Here is a 20,401-nt window from a genome sequence, read left to right as displayed (position 1 = left end):
CTTTCAGCTTAGTCAACTCAGTGTACTTACTGTCCTTGAAGCACTTAGTGGTATTTTAAAAAAGAACTAAATGCTATGGAAAGGTAGCGTTAAGCTTGTTTGTCCTCACACTGGGTCATGAGGCCACATTCTAGCCGTGTAGACAAAGGGCTAACACCTTGTGAACTACAACTATTGTAACAGTAGAGCCATACAAGATAACTGTCCTGATAGAGACAGATGACTAAGCAGCTAGGAGCATGACTACTCCTCAGAGGGCCTGACTTCCAGTCTCTGTACCTGCACGGGGGCCTCCTAGCTGTCTGTAACTCCAGTTCTAGGGGGTCCAACACTCTGTTATGGCCTCCCTGGGGACCAGGGACACATGTGGTGCATAGAAGCACATGCAGGCAGTACATCCATATACATAAAACAAAACCAGAAGGCTGTCCTTACTGGGCATTGGTAGTCCTGACCACAAGTGACAGGAGCAGTGCTCATCCCAGCTGTGAGGTGCAGGGCATCTTTAGAGTATTTATGGCCGATGGTCATTAACTTTGATTTCAGACTTAGGTGGCTATAGCAAGTTCAGTGCCACTTTATCATGTGCTCCTTGCCATTGGCTGTACTGGCTGCCAGGCTGGCCTCACTAGTGGCTTTGTGGGTGACAGCTTGCTAGTTAGGTGACAGTTGTCCAATTTTTATTTTTCTAAGGATTCATTTCTTATGTATATGAATGTTTAGCCTGCATGTTTTATGTGTTCCATGTGGGAGTCTGGTGCCCACAGAAGCCAGAAAAGGATGTCAGATCCGTGGAACCAGAGTCACAGGTGGTTTTGGTCTGTGGGTTCTAAGAACTAAATTCGGGGTCTCTACAAGAGCAGCAAGTGCTCTTAACCTTTAAGCTTCAGCCTCATCAACTATTACCTCACTACTGGGGAAGCTAGATTAGAGTCAGACAAATTGTAGCTGGCCACCTGTTTTTATAAATACAGTTTATTGTCCCATATTTACTCTGTAGTTTCTGTAGTACTTTGCTTTTAACTTGACTATACATGGGAAAACATCTGGCTCTTCTGATCTTACTGGCATGTCCTTTAAAGAGCGTGTGTGTGTGTGTGTGTGAGAGAGAGAGACAGACAGACAGACAGACATACTATATCTAGCCTTTTTGAGTGTATTGTAAATGATATATATGGTTTAAGTGGTGTTGGAGACATAAACCACATACAAAGAAAATAGTGAGTTGTAGTTGAGGGCCGTGACTGTACTCTTTGAACTACTCGGTACCTTGTGACTTGGGTTCGTTCTCCAGCAGTCAGGAATGTGATAGATTGGTGATGGGTTTTGTCCTAAGGTAGATTCTTTTCTCCTGCATTCTGAAAGTTCTCTTTCAGTAACTACTCATGGGTTTATACAGTATAGTAAGCAAACTGGATCTCAACAAGACTGTGTGGGAGGAAGCAGATGGTAGAGCTGGAGGAAGAAGACCGTGCTCACTCCCTTGTGTGTGTGCAGTTCTTGCAGAGACCAAAGTGGATGTTGGATTTGCCTAGAATGGACTGGAGTTTCAGGCAGTTGGGAGCTGCCTTCTGGTGGCCCTTGGAATCTGGACCTGGGTCCTCTGCAAAAGCAGCAAGTGCTTTTAATCTCTTAGCCATCTCTCCAGCCTCTTGATACTCTTTTGATCACAACAAATTGTATATGGTTATTTGACATGACATCAAGGATTTGATAACTTCATGATAATTTCATAATAGCTTTTCCCAAAACATTTTCTGTCCTAACTCTTAGTGATGTGCACTTGTACTTAGTATAAAACCCAACTTTTGAAGTACAACTTGGTAACAAATTGCTAAACATGGCATTTGCTGCCTGTATTGGGCTGCTTTCTGGCCATACCTAACGGGCTTGTGCTGTAGAGTACATTCATGGATGTAACATCAACTTTTTTCTTTTACAGGTTAGACCAAAACCATTGCTTTTGAAGTTGTTGAAGTTCGTTGGAGCACAGAAAGATACGTACACTATGAAAGAGGTGAGCAGAACTGAGGAATGGAGGAGGGCTGATGTCTTCATGGTGACATACAGGCATTGTGGTGGTTTCTCAAGTTTGTGAGTGAGATTGGTCAGAGATTTTGTAATAAGCAAGGACATTAAAATTTGTGATCATTTGAACTATATTTTGAAGCTTAAAATCCTAATTTACATGAATTTCTCCTTTCCTCCCTCCTTCCCTTTTTCCTTCCCTTCCTTCCCTTCCTTCCCTCCCTCCCTCCTTCCCTCTTTCCCTCTTTTCCTTCCTCTCTCTGTCCCTTCCTTCCTTCCTTTTTTTTTTTTTTTTTTTTGAGACAGGGTCTTACTATATAGCCCTGGCTGTCCTGGAACTCACTATGTAGACCAGGCTGGCCTCAAACTCAGAGAGATCACCTACGTCTGCCTCCTGAGTACAGGGATGAAAGGCATGTGCTACCACACCTAGCATTTTGTTTCATTTCTTAACTAGAGTTCTTGGCGTTTTTGTGTTGTGAATTTATTTGGCAGACTGGTAGTCTCAGGAATAAAAGAATTATATTGATGTGTTTGTTTCAGGCAAACTATATTAGAAAAGCATTTTGATGTCTAGTAGTTACAACATCAGAAGGCACTACAGATGTTAAGAGTCTGTTGCCTATATTCATGATTGAGGAGAAAACCAATCAGTTCAGATTTAGTGGTATGAGGATAATTTTCCCATCCAAGTTATTGGATTCCCTCAGTTTTATCCAAGGACTTTTTAGGTGTCCCTGCATCCCAGGTTGGAACTTGTACAACTGTGCTGGAATGCTCAAGCAGGCTACCAGTGTGGCGGACAGTGCGCTGGGTGCTCAGGCGGGCTACCAGTGTGGTGGACAGTGCGCTGGGTGCTCAGTTGGGCTACTAGTGTGTTGGACAGTGCGCTGAGAGAGGGTCAGGTCCTGGGTGAGGTTCTCATTTTTGTATATTCTTTTTTCTGTGGTGCTGGGTGTCAGACCAAGGGAGCACATTTTACTACTGAATGGCACTTGTGAACTTATTTTCATACAGTAATAACAATTCTGTGGGGTGTCAGGATGATGAGACTATACTGACAAAACTGCACTGTGTACTGTAAAATGCTGTATAGATTTACTTTGTTGATAGGCTTGTTTTGGAATAACAAAGTGTGTCGCTTAAGCTGACGTAATGGAGCACGCGGAATATAGTGTAACTTAATAGTGATGGTTCTGGCCATGGACTGTTTGGTATAGACTACATTAATAACTGAGAATAACAGCGACATCGGGAGATGTCGCTGATGATGTCCTGTCTTTCTCTGTGATGACCTTGGAGCTGCTGAAGTATGTTTGTGACATGTCACTATTGTAATTCATTGCTGTATTTTACTTGATTTTTTTTATTCAATTTTTTGCATTTTTACCTCTTTTTCCTTTCCTAGTATCATATGCTAGTATCTAGGTTTCTTGGCAGAACTAAAATTTATAAGAAAAAGAAGAAAAAACAGAAAATATATTTAAGTAATGTGGAGAAACAGTTATTTCTATTTTCATCAACTTGGAAGTATTTAAAAGAAGCTTCTACAATACAAAATGTATGGTCGTGGACATGGTTGTTAGTGAAATCTTGTTCAGATAAGTGTGGTATTGCTAAATGTATCTGAAACTGATATGTAATTTCTTTAATACTTAGAAAGCATATTTCTATTCCAGATTATCTTTTATATTGGCCAGTATATTATGACTAAAAGACTGTATGACGAGAAGCAGCAGCACATTGTGTACTGCTCTAACGATCTTCTAGGAGATGTGTTTGGAGTCTCCAGTTTCTCTGTGAAGGAGCACAGGTAAGCCTTCTGTGCTTGGTTATAAGAACACGAGCTGTGCATGGGGCTGGAGACATTCTTGGTAGTTAAGAGCAGTGGCTGCTCCTCAGAGGACCCAGATTCAATCCCCACATGGCAGCTCACACCTGTCAGTAATGCCAGCTCTATAGTCTCTGGTACCCTCACACGGACTGGTAACAACACACCAATATATGCAGGTAAACACCAATGCATATAAAAAAAAATACAACTTAAAAAAAAAAGGCACCAGCTGGGTAATCCTTGCATCTCACCTCTGTCAGAGATAAACTGGGATCATATATACAAAATGCTAAAATTGGATTTCATTTTTGGGGCCCTACTGCTATTAACAGTACTGGCTCTGATCGTAGCATAGTGTGTGGAAGCCTGAACTCTGGAATCTTAGCCTTTCTATTGCTGGGGTTTTGTGTGTGTGTGGTTTTTAATTGTGTGTATGCAAGTGCACATGCCACTGAGTGTGGAGGTCAGAAGAGTGCACTCAGGAGTCAGCCTTCCTCTCACCATGTGGTGCTGGGGATTGAGCTCAGGTCAGCAGGCTTGACCTGAGACAAGCCCTGTCATTAATGTGTGGCTGTGTGAATGGATCTAACACCCCTCAGCTGTAGGCTCTCTACTTATAATTGTTTTTTTCCTTACAAGGAAAATATATGCAATGATCTACAGAAACTTAGTGGTTGTAAGTCAGCAAGGTAAGTTAATTTTGGATATTATAAACATACTATAACTTAAAAACAGTGCTTTTTGATACAGAGTCTTACGTATCCTAGTCTAACCTCAAACTCACTGTGTAGCTAAGGACCTTTGAGCTTTAAGAAAAAACAACAAAACTTTGAGTGGCTTTTTGTGTGTGTATATATGTATTTGTGTAGGGCGGGACACAGATACCACGGTGTCCATGTGGGAGTCAGAAAACAACTTGGTGAAATTGGTTCTCCCTTTTGTGTGTCCAGCTCAGATGGCAGGCACTTTGACCTCCTGAACCATCTTGCCAGTCCTCTAATCACGTCCTAGAGACTTAGATGTGTCCTTAGAGGCGGAGTGCTCTCCTAGCACGTATGAGTTCTGCTTTTAATCCTTGGAACTGTGAGCTAGAAAGGCAAACTTTATACATCGGTACTGTTGCTGCTTTCACTTTGTGTTTGTTTCTGCCTCTTTATTATTTTTTAATTAGCTCTTTGCCCACCAATTTTTTTTTTTAATTATTTTTGGGTATATTAGTGTTTTGCCTGCATGTGTGTCTGTGTCCCATGTGTGTGCAGTGCCTTAGGAGGACAGAAGAGGCCATCAGTGTCCTAGAGCTTGTTACAGACAGTTGTGAATGCTATGGGGGTGCTGGGAATTGAAGCCAGAATCTCTGGCGAGCAGCCAGGGCTCTGACCATGGAGCTGTGTTTCCAGCCTCTCTCTTGTTGGTTTGAGATCAGATCCCTGTAAGTTATCCAGGCTCATTCGGAACCCAGTCCTCCTCTCCTCCCCTCCCCTTCCCCCCCCCAACCCCCCCAGCTGGCATTTGTTCATTTATTCAGCACTGCTGGGAGTTGAACTCAGGCGCACGCCTTTAATCCCAGCACTTGGGAGGCATAGACAGGCAGATTTCTGAGTTCGAGGTCAGCCTGGTCTACAGAGTGAGTTCCAGGACAGCCAGGACTACACAGAGAAACCCTGTCTCGAAAAACAAACAAACAAACAAACAAAAAAGAAGATACTGTACTAGTTAGCTGTCCCAGCCAGCCTTTGAGTCCTGTCATTCTCTCTTTAAAAATTAAAGTGACTTCTTTCATTTTATTTGTATGGGTGTTTTTCCTGTCTGTCTGTATGCATGTATGTATGTATGTGGACATGTATATACACCGCGTGTATGCAGTGCCCAGTAAGGTCAGAGCATTGAGTCTCCTAGGACTGGAGTTAGGCTAGTGTGAGTGAGTTGCCACCTCTGGAAGAACATCCAGTGCTCGTAAGCACTAGAGTCGCCTCTCCAGCCCCTCTTTGGAAATGATAACTTAATTCTAGGGCCTGGTGTGGTTACACATACCCTTAATCTCAGCAGCTGGGAGGCAGAGGCAGATGGACTTGTCCAGCCAAGTTTACATAATGAGACCCTGTCTCAAAAAAGAAAAAAAAGTTTTAATTATGTGTTCGTCCCTTTATGTGGGTATGTGCACATGAGTGTAAGTGTCCACAGAGGCCAGAAGTGTTAGCTTCCCTAGAGCTGTTCGGAGCTATAACACTGGGAACTGGACTTAGATCTGCTGTAAGAGCCATATGTGCTCTTAATCACTGAGTCATCTCGCCAGCCCTACGACTCTCCTTAAAATTAAAAGAAAATGTATTTACTCATGTCTATGAGCATTCTTATGCCGTGATATGCATTGGGAAGCCAAAATTGAATGTCCTGTTAATCTCTGTCAAAACCTTGGGTTATCAGGATTTCTCTGAAGAACAGATAATGTTAAAAGCTGCTTGGTAGAAGCGTGATCAAACCTCGAAATGCATTGAGGTGTTTGGGGAAGTAATATACTTAGCTAGGTGGGACCTTGAAAGAGTGGGGTTTCGTCTCTTCTCTTCTCTTGCCCCTCTTCCTGTTCTTTATCTTGTTTCTTGAGTGGACACTTTGCACGTTTAGGTAAGCACCGCTTTACCTCTCTGTTTGGCAGTTCTTTTTTAGTGATTTGAGCACAGATCCTCGTGTGGATCACAAGACTTTCACCTAAACTGATGTAATTCGTTATTTTTGGCATGTAGCCTTCTTGAGAATCTAGTAAAGCTACTTGATTTTCCTTCTATACGTGTATACATGTGGATAGTGTTTTGATAGTTTTTTGTTTCTTAAAAAAGTTTTTCTTTTTAAAGACAAGCTCTTACTATGCAGCTATGGTTGGGCTAGAACTCACTTTGTAGAGTAGGCAGACCTTGAACTCCCAGAGATCCATCCACCTGCCTCTGCCTTCCAGGCTTACACACCACCATTCGTATAATGCCATGCTACCAGACAGTTAACACTCAGTGCTCAGCCGTGACGTCACGGTTGATGGAGGTGCTTAGGTGGTAGTGAAGGTACTGGTGATGAGTTCTGAGTAATTTTGTCCATTCCAGTTCTGGAACTTGGATGCTTTGAGAGCTTGGTCTGTAAAACTAAGTACATACTACACCTGTCTATCTGCATAACTCATGTAAATTCATTATTTTTTCTAAGCTAAATCTTTCACCTTCCCATAGTCCTCTTGTTGAGTGGTACCACACATTTTTCGTTGAGTTAGACTCTTGGGTTCCTCTTTAACATTTCCTTTTCATTACAAGCACCTGGTCTTTTTAAAAATTATATATATGTGTGTGTGTGTGTGTGTGTGTGTGTGTGTATGTATGTATGTATATTTTTTTATACTGTCGCTGTGTGCTGTGTTCATATATATATATTTATATTTATACTGTCGCTGTGTTCAGACACACCAGAAGAGGGCATCAGGTATCAGGTCCCATTACAGATGGTTGTGAGCCACCATGTGGTTGCTGGGAATTGAACTCAGGACCTCTGGAAGAGCAATCAGTGCTCTTAACCACTGAGCCATCTCTCCAGCCCCAAATACTTGGTCTTAACCAGTTTTTATGTCTTAATTTTTCTCAAGTTGATTGTCTTAGTTAGGGTTTCCACTGTTGTGAAGAGACATCATGACCAAGGCAACTCTTTTTTTTTTTTTTTTTTTTTTTGGTTTTTTGAGACAGGGTTTCTCTGTGTATCCCTGGCTGTCCTGGAACTCACTCTGTAGACCAGGCTGGCCTCGAACTCAGCAATCCGCCTGCCTCTGCCTCCCAAGTGCTGGGATTAAAGGCGTGCGCCACCACCGCCCGGCAACCAAGGCAACTTTTATAAAGAAAAACATTTAATTGGGGCTGACTTATACTTCAGAGGATGAGTCCCTTGTCCTCAAGGCAGGAAGCATGGCAATATGCAGGCAGACTGGTGATGGAGGAACTGGAGTTCTACACCCTGATCCACATGTGGGAACTGGCTTTAGAAGGCAAGCAGGAGGCAAGTTTCCTCCACACTGGGTGGAGCCTGGGCAAAGGAGCCTCAGAGCCTACTCCCACAGTGACACAAGTGACACATTTCCTCCAACCAGGCTACACCTACTCCAGCAGGGCCACACCTCCCAATAGTGCCACTCCCTAGGCTAAGCATCTACTAACCACCAGTGCTTTAATGCTGTTTTGTTTGTATTCAAATACTGTTTGCTTGCCTCTGTGCTCTGCTGTTTGTTTTCCCTTATGGACAGGGCCTCCCACATGCCAACTGTGCCTTCCTGTCCCTTTCTTTTCTTTGATAGTCTCACTGAGTTGCCCAGGCTGGCCTGGAATTTGTAATTCTCCTGTCTCAGCCTCCTGGAGAGGATTGGTGTAAATCACCATGCTGTGAGTTTTTTGTTGTTGTTTGTCTCTGTGGTTTTTGTTATTGTTGTTTTTTTTTTTTTTTTTTTTTTTTAAGTTCTATGTTGTCAGAGTGTTTTGCTGCTGCTTGTTTGGGAATTTTATGATTGCTCCCTGGGGAAAATAGTTTTGTGAGCTAGGAAATTAGCTTTCTTTCTTGAACTAAAACCCTTTTAATGGTGAGAGGTTACAAGATGGCCTCAGGCAAGATTATATAACTGCTTGAATAACTGTTGAGAACAGTTTATTCTATTAGGCTGAACATGCATGGCTCTGTGCACAGCGACTCTGCATTTTACTGTTTTAGTACAAATGAATTAATTTTAAGTTTGTGCCACAGGACCTGTTTGTGTCCACATGCTAGCTCACATACTACTCCTTCAGTCTGGAATGTCTCTCATACACCAGCTTCAACACAGGCTATTACAGAATCTGTCCTGATAGTTCTTCAGAGCTCTTTCCCCCACGTCTGCTAAACAATACTTTTGTTTCCTGTGCCAGTATATCTTAAAATCTGCTTATTTTACTTCATAATTCCTGTTGAATTTATTATATCTTCAGCATGCAAGTGACACTTGGCACAAATGGTTCTTATTTGTTGAAGGTTAAGTTTTGTCCAGGGCATGTGCTAGACTGGTGTATGTTGAATTCTTGCTTTCTTTATTTTGATTCAGTCTTTGCTTTCTCTTACAATCTTCAGACTCTGGCCCATCGATGAGTGAGAGCAGATGCCAGCCTGAAGGTGGGAGTGACCTAAAGGTAATACTCCATAAAGTTCTTACTCTGTCTGTGTGTATTGTCTGTGAGTATGGGTGTGTGTGTACATCCTCCAGCCAAAAGTGGGTGTCATCAGACCACCTGGAGCTGCAGTTACAGGTGATGGAAACCGAACTCATCCTGGCAAGCCATCTCTCCAGCTTCATGACAAATAGTTCTTAAATTGGGAGGATTATATAAAACAGAATTTGTGACAGCCAATGTTTTATGTTTAGTTTGCAATATTTTACTTTTTCTTCTGTATTTAGGACCCTGTGCAAGCGCCACAAGAAGAGAACCCTTCTTCTTCTGATTTAGTTTCTAGACCGTCTACCTCATCTAGAAGGAGAGCAATTAGTGAGACAGGTACATAGGAACATTTATATGACATACTGAATGGGCGCTTGTTGTCTTTCCTCTCCACCTGTGGGCAGTGAGGGACCTTTGACAGGGTCCTGAGACCACTGAAAAGCAGAGATTTACACTGTGATTCATCACATTAGCAAGATTACGGTTGTGGAATAGTAATGAAAATGGTCTTATGGTTGGAGTCACCGCCATGAGGAACTGCATTAAAGGGCACAGCATCAGGAAGGCTGAGACCCACTGTACTAGACTCCTAATAAAAGGAGGAGTCTTGTTTTCAGTATTGTTTTTTTGGTTTTTTGGAGACAGGGCTTCTATATAGACGAGGCCAGCCTTGTATATCTTATTTTTAAAGCTTAATGTTGACAGGGAAATTATATACTGTTGGATCAGTGAAAGCTCTAGATGGATTAAACTTTCCTAACTTGTGAAGGTAAAGTTCACAAAGACAGTTGCAAGCTTATGAGTAGAGCTTGTACTTAATTGAACAAATCCAGTGAAACACTGCTGACTTTTGAAACATTAATGGCTGACTTTTCTGTTTAATGTAATTGAAATTAAATTTTGTTGCAAATAGGTCCTGAAGATATCTCAGTTTCTGAATCAGTCACAGTACAGGGACTTTTAACTACCCATTTCCTTTAATACATAGAAGAGAACACAGATGAACTGCCTGGTGAACGACAGAGAAAGCGCCACAGATCGCTGTCCTTTGATGAGAGCCTGGGTCTGTGTGTGCTGAGGGAGATCTGCTGTGAGGGAAGCAGCAGCAGCAGCAGCAGCAGTAGCAGCAGCAGCAGTAGCAGCAGCGAGTCCATGGAGGCCGCCTCGCAGCAGGTAGTTAAGAGGAGACTGTTTGCCTTAATATGTTCGTGGCCTGCCTGCCTGCCAGAGTGTAGACCACATGCGTGCATGCATGCCTCTGGAGGCCAGGGGAGGGTGTGGAGTCCCCTGGCACTGGAGTTAGGGATGCTTGTGAGCCACTCTGTGGGTGTCAGAAATGGAACCTGGGTCCTCTCCAAGAGCAGTAAAGCATCTAAAGTCATGTGTTCTGGTTTTAAATAAAAAGTCCCTACAATCCTAATAAGCCTATAAATACAATACCTGTGTTTGACGTGAGATTGTTGCTGAACACAGTGGTACATTTTAATCTCAAATGCAGTCCTGGGCTAGCTAAGAGGAGCTCTGCTCCTGCTGAAGCTGACGCAGTCCATCATTACTGACGTCATCCTTACACTGGAGAACCCTTGTGGACCACGGTACAGTCAGCTCAGGTGTGTTGTACCGTAACTTAGAAGTAACAGAAGGTAACTGGAAATTCAGCTCAATGACATACCAGAGAAATGTAAAGCAAGTTTGTTTTGATCATTTATTTGTTTGATTTCTTGCCAAAAATGAGATCCAGTTCACATGTGCTAGGCAAGCGCTGTACCCCACTCTGCCCCAGCCCTGGAGTGTATAAAGATGGATGCACTGTATAATGCTGGCTGGTCTGGAACTTTGTATGGAAACTCACATTGAACCTTAGAGATCTGCCTCCCAAGTTTTGCAATGAAAGGCATGTGCTTGCTAAAGACTCCTTTCAAACACTGTGAGGTTTACCTGAGTTCGGAGTTCTGTATCAGTAAAGACAGTGGTGGTATTCATTGTCTCTCTGTTAGTAAACCTATATTGCACAGAGCTAATTAGTAAATAGGCCTCTGATTTCTAGATCTATGTATGACATACTGTGTGTGTATGTGTGTATACACATATAACATCTATATATGACAGATAATAAATTCAGAACATGCTGATTTATTTGTTTTTGTTTTTAAAGAAATGTATGCATATGCGCGAGTGTGTGTGCATGTGTGTCCCCATCCATGTCCATTCCCAAATTTTTCTTTAATGTTTTTAATTTCTGTGAGAGGTTTTTTTAGTTTGGTTTGGTTTTGGTTTTTGGTTTTTGGAGACAGGGTTTCTGTGTGTAGCCCTGGCTGTCCTGGAACTCACTCTGCAGACCAGGCTGGCCTCAAACTCAGAAATTCGCCTGCCTCTGCCTCCCAAGTGCTGGGATTAAAGGTGTGTGCCACCGCTGGCCGGCACTGTGAGAGTTTTCACGTGTGTATATGGTGTATGTTAGCTGTATTTACCTTCAGCTGTCTTGCATTTTTCCCAGATCCTTTGGATACAATTTGTTTAGTACATGCACATGCATATGTTAGTGTCATCCATTGGAGCCTCTCCTCTGAAGGAAAATCACCACCTCCTCAGCTAGGTGTTAGGCGGTGTAAGCGCCCACATGCCCGTGCTGGATTGTCGACTGGCTTTTGATCTTTCACTGGCATCCACAGTTGCTGGAATTCATGGTGCATGGAGTGTGTCATGTCCAGAAGAGTTTCATAGCGTACACCACAGCCTTTGACTCACGGTCTTTCTGCCCTTTCTTGTATGTTCTCTAAGCTGTGTGTGTGTGTGTGTGTGTGTGTGTGTGTGTGTTTTACACAGATGTACTGTTTGGGGCTAACTCCATAGTTAGCTTAGTTTTTGCACTTTATTAGCCACCATCTAAAAAAGAAATTTCTTTAAACAAGGGTCAAGAGTTGCATTACCTGTGGGTATGAAGATAAATAATTAGTTTGCTACTATGCCATTTAGAAAAATGATAATAGTAAATTCCCCCCTAGGACTGTTCCCTCCTAGCAACAGCTGTTGGGCAAAGTTTCAAAGCATGAGTTTCTTCTGTTGACTGGCCCTTAAATTCGATCAGCAGTCGGTTATTCCAGTAACAGTTGTGTCACTATAATAGTGTGGGCGTGTTTAGCCAGGCCAGTTGTTATGTAGGAGCTTACAACTTGGTAAAACTGTTGATGGCTTTTCATCAGCAGCCTGCATATCACCTTCCAGTACTGGGAAAGCTAGCCAGTTTGAATATTTTTTTTATAATTCTTTAAAAAGTAAAGACTAGCCGGGCGGTGGTGGCGCACGCCTTTAATCCCAGCACTTGGGAGGCAGAGGCAGGCTAGCCTGGTCTACAGAGTGAGTTCCAGGACAGCCAGGGCTATACAGAGAAACCCTGTCTCGAAAAACCAAAAAAAAAAAAAAAAAAAAGTAAAGACTACGAACCAATTGTGATAGGAAACCTGTTTTGCTTGTTCTTACATTGCATATGCTTTTTCTCCCAAAGCAGTAAGTGCAGAGTATTGAACAGAACAGTGCTGGTGTCATATGTTAGATGGCTCATGAGAGCAAGCTGTTGTATATATATAGCAGGTATTAAGTCATGTCTTTGTCAGGTGTGGTTATGTAGATGTGATTCCTGTGCAGCAGAACACCAGCAGTTAAATCATGAAGGCATTTAATAAGGATTAGGAAAAACTACAGTGCTGGACTGATTATGTGTGGCCTGGAATTGGATCTGGTTAAAGTTTGATGGATATGTAAATTTAGCTAGGTTAATTTTACTCATTACAGATGGCTTTTAAAAATGGATTTACTGTCATATCTCTGCCTTATTTTTTAGTACTGCAGATTGAATCCAGGGCTCTCTGCATGCTAGGCAAATAAATATTCTACTAGTTAATTGCATCCCGGATCAACCAACCAGTCAATCAATCAATATATCTCTGTGTATTCTACCTAATTTAATAGAATCTGTGTTCTTGCTATGTACTCAGAACACGACCTGCTATCAAAATAGAATGTTTCTTTTTTCTGTATTTGTTTGTATACTCTCCTAAAAATCTTCCATAGTAAACATTTGTTCCTTTTTAAACTTAATTCTTTCTTTTTTTTTTTTTTTTAAGAAGATTTATTTTTATTTATCTGAGTATGCTGAGCTGTCTTCAGACACACCAGAAGAAGGCATCAGATCCCATTACAGATGTCTGTGAGCCACCATGTGGTTGCTGGGAATTGAACTCAAGACCTCTGGAAGAGCAGTCAGTGCTCTTAACTGCTGAGCCATCTCTCCAGCCCCTAAACTTAATTCTTAAGTGAAAATGCTTTTAGTACAACTATGTTTTTGTTTTTGTTTTTAAAAAAAAAAAAAAAGATTTTATGTTTTATATATGTGAGTATACTGTCTCTGTCTTCAGATACACCAAAAGAGGGCATCAGTTCCCATTATGGATGGTTGTGAGCCACCATGTGGTTGCTGGGAATTGAACTCAGGACCTCTGGAAGAACAGTGTGTGCTGTTAACCACTGAGCCATCTCTCCAGCTCTTTTGTTTGGTTTTATCTTATGAGAACATTAGTCTCAGTAGTTTTACCCTTTATTTACAGGGAACACTATACCTTATAACATTTCAAATAATTTGTTAAAGGTCCCTACAACTAATTATTACATTTAATAAGACAAATAAGAGCTGGAGAAATAGCTCAGAGGTTAAGAGTACTGACTGCTCTTCCAGAGGTTTTGAGTTCAATTCGCAGCAACCACATGTAATGGAGTCCAATGTTCTTTTCTGGTGTGTCTGAAGACAGCTGCAGTGTTCTCATATAAATAAAATAAATCTTAAAACAAAAAAGACAGACAAAACATACTTCTGTGATACCTTTTTTGCACATTAGTTAACACTTTCAAAACAATTTGTACATTGCATTTTAAAAGCCATTCTGTGTCTGTGTACAGGGGTTTGTGTCTGTCATAGTTGGTCTTTTGGAGATGGTGAGGTCAAAAGACAGTTTGAGGAAATCGCTAGTTTTTGATGAGTTGTTTTTAGAAATAATACACTTTATTTTTGTTGATTGTATAGACCATTTAATTAAGACTCCTTGTATACGTCAAGCTGGCTGTATTTTCTTGAAGAGGAATGATGGGTCTCAAGTTAAGCAGCATCTTGGTAGCAAATTGAGAATGCGTGTGCCCTGAATTCTAGAGTAATGTATTTTTCTCAGTTATATTTTTCTATAATGTATTTTTCTCATTTGAGGATCAGTTTAGTATATGCTGTAAAATTGAATCTCTCTTTCTTGTGGGTTTTTTTTTTTTTTTTTTTTTTGGAGACAGGGTCTCTATTTAATCCTGGCTTTTGGCTATCCTGGAACTCACTGTGTAAACCAGGCTGGTCTTGAACTCACAGAGATCTTCCTTTTTCTGCCTCCTGAATGCTAGGATTAAAGACATACACCACCATGGCTGACCTTGAAGTTGAATTTTTTTTTCCCCCTGAGACAGGGTTTCTCTGTGTAGTCCTGGCTGTCCTGGAACTCACTCTGTAGACCAGGCTGGCCTCAAACTCGAAATCCACCTGCCTCTGCCTCCCAAGTGCTGGGATTGAAGGCGTGTGCCACCACTGCCCGGTGAAGTTGAATCTTTAATCTCAGCACTCAGGAAGCAGGGACAGCAGAGCTCTCTGAGGTAATAGCCAGTATGGTGTACATGGCAAGTTCCAGGCCAAGCAAGCAAGGCTACATCCAGCTGCCAGCTTTGTATTTGCATGTCTTAAACTAGCATTCTACCTCACTAGTAGGGGAGGTCTTCCCCTTCTTGTATTTAATAGGAGAAACTCAGAGTTGTGCTTCATATAATTAATGGGTGTGTGTATAATCATATAGGTAGGAAAGGTCATCAAATGTGGAGGAACTTTTATGGTATTGTGAGAACCTTAGTCAAAGAAAGATGAGTGGGACTCAGAAACTCAGATTGTCTTAGTGAGAAAAAGTTAGTGTGTGGATTGTTTTAGGCAACAGGAGCTGGCTGGAACATGGGTGTTGAGTAGGGTGGAGGGCCTGTTTAGCTGGACATGTGAGAGTGCTTATGCAGTCATTCTGAGTGTGCCCTCAGGGATAAGGGCCTTTGCCTGTTTTTCTTCATGCAATAGAATTCTGAGCAGGAACATTTGATATTCATGTAATAACTTTGCACTAACCTGGTGACAGTCTACGCAGTAGGAGGCTGAGGAGAGAGTGGCCCAGGATGGATAAGGCCGCTCTAAGGAGGCTGAGGCACTGCGTTCACGTTCACTTGTCTCTCTCCATAGGATCCTGATGATGGCCTAAGTGAACATTCCGGTGACTGCCTGGATCAGGATTCAGTTTCTGATCAGTTTAGTGTAGAATTTGAAGTTGAATCTCTTGACTCGGAAGATTACAGCCTGAGTGACGAAGGGCACGAGCTCTCAGATGAGGATGATGAGGTGGGTTTCCATGTTTATTAGCTTTTTAATAAAATGAAGTGATCTATTCAGATTCTCTTGAAATTCTTGCTTTTTCATTTGTTCAAGATAGAATATTGCTTTGTGGTGGACTTGAGGTGAAATTTTATAGTTTCTTTGCTTATTTGCTCACTTGCTCACTTGCTTTATTTATTTACTTATTTAGGTTTGTTTATTTATTTATTTATTTATTATGATGTATACAACATTCTGCCTGCATGTATGCCTGCAGGCCAGAAGAGGGCACCAGATCTCATTACAGGTGGTCGTGAGCCACCATGTGGTTGCTGGGAGTGCTCTTAACCTCTGAGCCATCTCTCCAGCCCTTTGCTTGATTTATTATAGTCTCATATTACTAAGTAAAAACCTTAGGAGAGTTTGAACAATATTCTTAAACTTTTTTTGAGTTGATTGGGTGTTTTTGTTTTGTTTTTGAGACTTGGTTTCTCTGTGTAGCTCTAGCTGGCCTGGAACTTGCTTTGTAGACCAGGCTGGCCTAAGATCTGCCTGGCTCTGCCTCTGCCTCTCAAGTCCTGGGATTAAAGGTGTGCACTACCACTGCTCTGTTATGATGAATATTCTTATAATGGCTGGCCCACAGAATTCTCCATTTGATCCTTCCATTTACGTGGGTATGTATGTGTTTATTTGTTTTTGAGACAGAGTATCACCGTGTATCCCTGGCTGACCCTGAACTGGCTGTGTAGACCAGGCTGGCCTCGAACTCACAGGAATTCTCTAGCCTCTGCTTTCCGAGTGCTGGGATCAAAGGTGTGAGCCACTACTTCTGCCCCTCACTTCTCAGTACTGACTTGTTTTTTCCGAGAAGTAAAACATGCAACAGTGTCAAATAGAACCTGAATAGCTCTTTCTTGAGAGTAACTATACCTTTAACATTTCTAGTTGTTTTCTGGCTAATAACTCTAATTCCATTTTATCCTTTTATTTTTATTTATCTTTATTTATTTTTGATTTTTTGATTTTTTAAGACAGGGTTTCTCTGTGTAGCCCTGGCTGTCCTGGAACTCACTCTGTAGACTGGCCTTGAACTCAGAAATCTGCCTGCCTCTGCCTTCCAAGTGCTGGACTTAATTGCGTGCGCCACCACTGCCCGGCCTCTAAATTTATAAAATAGGTTTTTTTTGAGTATTTTGTTTGGTTCTAAGTATTTAACAACTCTTGCCATGGTGAATAAAGATTTTTCTGTTCTCCTTTTCCTGCTTGACTTGAACTGCATTTAGCTTTCTTTCAGAACTTCTCATGGACAGTTAGTGGCTCGGGCTATTTGTTTAAGACTTAGAATTGAGGCTTCTTGGATGATGCTAACGAGCCAGTCTTCCTAGGTCTACCGGGTCACCGTCTATCAGGCAGGAGAAAGTGATGCGGACTCTTTTGAGGAAGATCCTGAAATTTCCTTAGCTGTAAGTATATAGATTCTTTAAAGAAATAAGAAACACAATGTTGAGATCAGAATTAGGAAAATATGGTTAACTTACTTCTTCAAGTGAGGTAGTTTCATACTGTTAAAATTTTTTTTTTTTTTAAAGATTTATTTATATGCGTACACTGTTGCTGTCTTCAGACACACCAGAAGAGGGCATCAGATCCCGTTACAGATGGTTGTGAGCCACCATGTGGTTGCTGGGAATTGAACTCAGGACCTCTGGAAGAGCAGCTAGTGCTCTTAACCACTGAGCCATCTCCCCAGCCCCCCTGTTAAAACTTTTAAATTCTTATGACTTAAAGTATTTCTTTCTTTGTTGTAGTGGGGTCTGTGGCTACATTTACTTCATTTCATGGGGTGGAATTTACATTTACTTCATTTCATGGGGTGGAATTTAAACTTGAACATACTAGAAGCTGGATATATTTATTCAGGGTACACTAGGAAGTGTCCTCAGTTTATGCAGATAGATATAGGATATGTCTGTAATGAGACAGGGACGAGGAAGAGTTTGCCTTCCCAGGTGTGTACCGAGAAGTTGGGGTAAGGAGGAGATAGAGAGACTACAGGATTGTGGTGAGAAAGGTAGATTTTAGTTCAGTAGCTGACAGGAATTTGTACAACTTCTCTTATGGGTGGGAATGGGATATTTAGTTGCACTGGGGCCTTTAGAACATGAACATGTCTTTTTTTTTTTTTTTTTTTTTTTGGTTTTTCAAGACCGGGTTTCTCTGTAGTCCTGGCTGTCCTGGAACTAACTCTGTAGACCAGGCTGGCCTCGAACTCAGAAATCCGCCTGCCTCTGCCTCCCAAGTGCTGGGATTAAAGGCGTGCGCCACCACCGCCTGGGGAGCATGTCTTAAAGAATCCTAGCACCTGGTGCATTGGAAGTGATTCTGTAGGGAAAGCAGGTTTCATCTAGACTTATTGTGTAATGTCCAGGCACTGTCCAGGACTGAGCTTTGAGGAAATGAGCACAGACTTAGATGCTTAGGAGAAGATGCTGTACCATTTGCTTCAGCTCAGTGGGTGAGCTGATCTGTGTCTTCAACAGATAGAACTTGACAGGACACAGTACATTTTGAGGGCATATCATTTTTTTAGAATCCCCCCCCTTTTTTTTTTTTTTTTTTAACAGTGCTATGGATTGATCTCAGGCCTGTAGTCAAAGAAACTAACATCTCTTTTTTCGTTCTTTTTAAAGAATTATATAATGTATATATGAGTACACTCACTGTTGCTGTGTTCAGACACATCAGAAGAGGGCATTGGTTCCCATTACAGGTGGTTGTGAGCCACCATGTGGTTGCTGGGAAGAGCAATCAGTGCTTGGAACCTCTGAGTACAAACTAACATCCCTTATTTCATATAGCTCACCTGTTTTTGTGTGTATATATGAAGGGGAAAGTCTACTCCAGTAGCTAATGTCTGGTATACAGTATTAGCTATAATCCTCATGTTCTTTGCCTGTTTATGTAAAATAGGAAATGCTGAAAATTAAACTACATGATATACTTCTGCTTCAGCCATTTTGAAGTTCTTAGCCTTACTATGAATACTAACTGAAGAGCTCCTATCTCTTTATTGAAGGACTATTGGAAATGTAGCTCGTGCAGTGAGATGAACCCGCCCCTTCCATCACACTGCAACAGATGCTGGACCCTCCGGGAGAACTGGCTTCCAGAAGACAAAGGGAAAGATAAAGTGGCTATCTCTGAAAAAGTCAAACTGGAAAACTCAGCTCAGGCAGAAGAAGGCTTAGATGTGCCTGATGGCAAAAAACTGACAGAGAATGATGCTAAGGACTTGTATGCCGAGGACCCTGAGGAGAAAGCCACACAGATGCCCCTGTCACAGGAGAGTGACGACTATTCCCAGCCATCCACCTCCAGCAGCATTGTTTATAGCAGCCAAGAAAGCGTCCGAGAGTTGAAGGAAGAGACACAGGACAAAGAGGAAAGCATGGAGTCTAGCTTCTCTGTGAATGCCGTCGAACCGTGTGTGATTTGCCAGGGGCGGCCCAAAAATGGTTGCATTGTTCACGGCAAAACCGGACACCTCATGTCATGTTTCACATGTGCAAAGAAGCTAAAGAAAAGGAACAAGCCCTGCCCAGTGTGCAGACAGCCTATCCAAATGATCGTGCTGACTTACTTCAGTTAGCTGACCTGCCTGCAAAACTAGAATTTTACAGTTCTAACTATGTAACTCCCAAATTAGACAACATGGGTATTATTTTTATACATTAAAGCCAGAAAACTCTTCACATAAAATTCATTTGTAATTTATCCTTGAGAGTAAAAATAGTGAATGTTTCCTTTTAGGGAAATTTTACTTGATTATTTTGTATTTGTGTTTTAATGTAATTTGCATTTGTTGTTTTCATTTTCCTTCTATTTTAGATAATCCATTTGGAAGGACTTGGGGAAGTGTACTTTGTGCAGTGAAAAGTCCTCTCCATCCCCATGTCTTGCAGGTGATGGTGGCCCTTCCTCAGGAGGGGCTACAGAGGAAGTACTTGATTTCTTTGTTTTTTTTTTTTTTTTTTCATTAATAATAAGAACATTTAATTTATTTAGTATCTCTTAAAGACTCTGTGAAGGATTTTATATTTAAGTTATTGAAATTCTGAAATTCCTTAGTTCTCTAAAATGTGTGAGTTGTGGGCTGCAGAGAAGACTCAGCAGTAAAGGCACCTGCTGCATACACCTGACGACTCACATTTGATCCCTGGAACCCCAGAACGAGGGAGCCATGAAGTTGTTCTCTCATCTCCAGGTGGACACATATACACGATATTTTTTTTTAAGATATGAGTTTCATCTAGTGATACATAAGTGAACATTCACACCTTATTTTCTAGCTTTTTGTCATAGGATATGTGGCACAAGTATTGCAGTTTGTCCCAGGTTGAAAAGTCTGAGGCCCTTAGTAGCACCTTCTTGCTCAGCTCCATGGTTCCTGATGGTTGCCTAAGTTTCAGGCCTGTACTTAGGCTAGGTTTAGAAACCAGTCCATTCAGAAAGACAAATCAGAACATGGATAAGGTGAACTCATTTAAAATGACTCCTCTATTCATGTAGAGTGATCTCTTGATTCACAGTAATCTTCCCTTTGATTGAAGGGTCATGTCTTTACATGTCCAAGTCTAGAAAACAACACCTGAACTGTAAGTTTAGAGTAACCAAAAGATAGTATGAAGAACACTCCTCCCACACGATTTAGCATTTAAGTAGGAGGCTGTGCTTCAGCCAGGGCATTCTAACTCTGGAGCTTCATACTCAATTTACAATAGAATACTGGAGTTACATCCTTATGTATTATTCTTAAGTGTTTGTTTAGATGTGGTATACATACATTATTTATTTGCCAATAAATGGTTTATTGAATTGTTATAAGAGATTTACACA

At 41.5% G+C, this 20,401-nt stretch overlaps 1 protein-coding gene across 2 annotated transcripts in view; it reads left to right on the top strand.

The window, feature by feature from the left end:
* Mdm2 (MDM2 proto-oncogene) overlaps nucleotides 1-20,401 on the top strand; it is a 23,812-nt gene extending 3,411 nt beyond the window's left edge. For both annotated transcript variants that reach the window (XM_076920306.1, XM_076920305.1), the window contains 9 exons: nucleotides 1,943-2,017; nucleotides 3,708-3,841; nucleotides 4,502-4,551; nucleotides 8,984-9,042; nucleotides 9,309-9,405; nucleotides 10,058-10,242; nucleotides 15,374-15,529; nucleotides 16,891-16,968; nucleotides 18,582-20,401. In XM_076920306.1, coding sequence (XP_076776421.1) covers nucleotides 2,009-2,017; nucleotides 3,708-3,841; nucleotides 4,502-4,551; nucleotides 8,984-9,042; nucleotides 9,309-9,405; nucleotides 10,058-10,242; nucleotides 15,374-15,529; nucleotides 16,891-16,968; nucleotides 18,582-19,154 — 1,341 coding nt within the window. In that variant the 5' untranslated portion in view covers nucleotides 1,943-2,008 and the 3' untranslated portion in view covers nucleotides 19,155-20,401. The remainder of the gene's footprint in view (nucleotides 1-1,942; nucleotides 2,018-3,707; nucleotides 3,842-4,501; nucleotides 4,552-8,983; nucleotides 9,043-9,308; nucleotides 9,406-10,057; nucleotides 10,243-15,373; nucleotides 15,530-16,890; nucleotides 16,969-18,581) is intronic.

Source organism: Arvicanthis niloticus, chromosome 22 (genome assembly GCF_011762505.2).
Source record: "Arvicanthis niloticus isolate mArvNil1 chromosome 22, mArvNil1.pat.X, whole genome shotgun sequence".
NCBI lineage: Eukaryota > Metazoa > Chordata > Mammalia > Rodentia > Muridae > Arvicanthis > Arvicanthis niloticus.
Note: the sequence above shows the minus strand (reverse complement) of the source record. Positions and strands in the feature narration are given on the sequence as shown.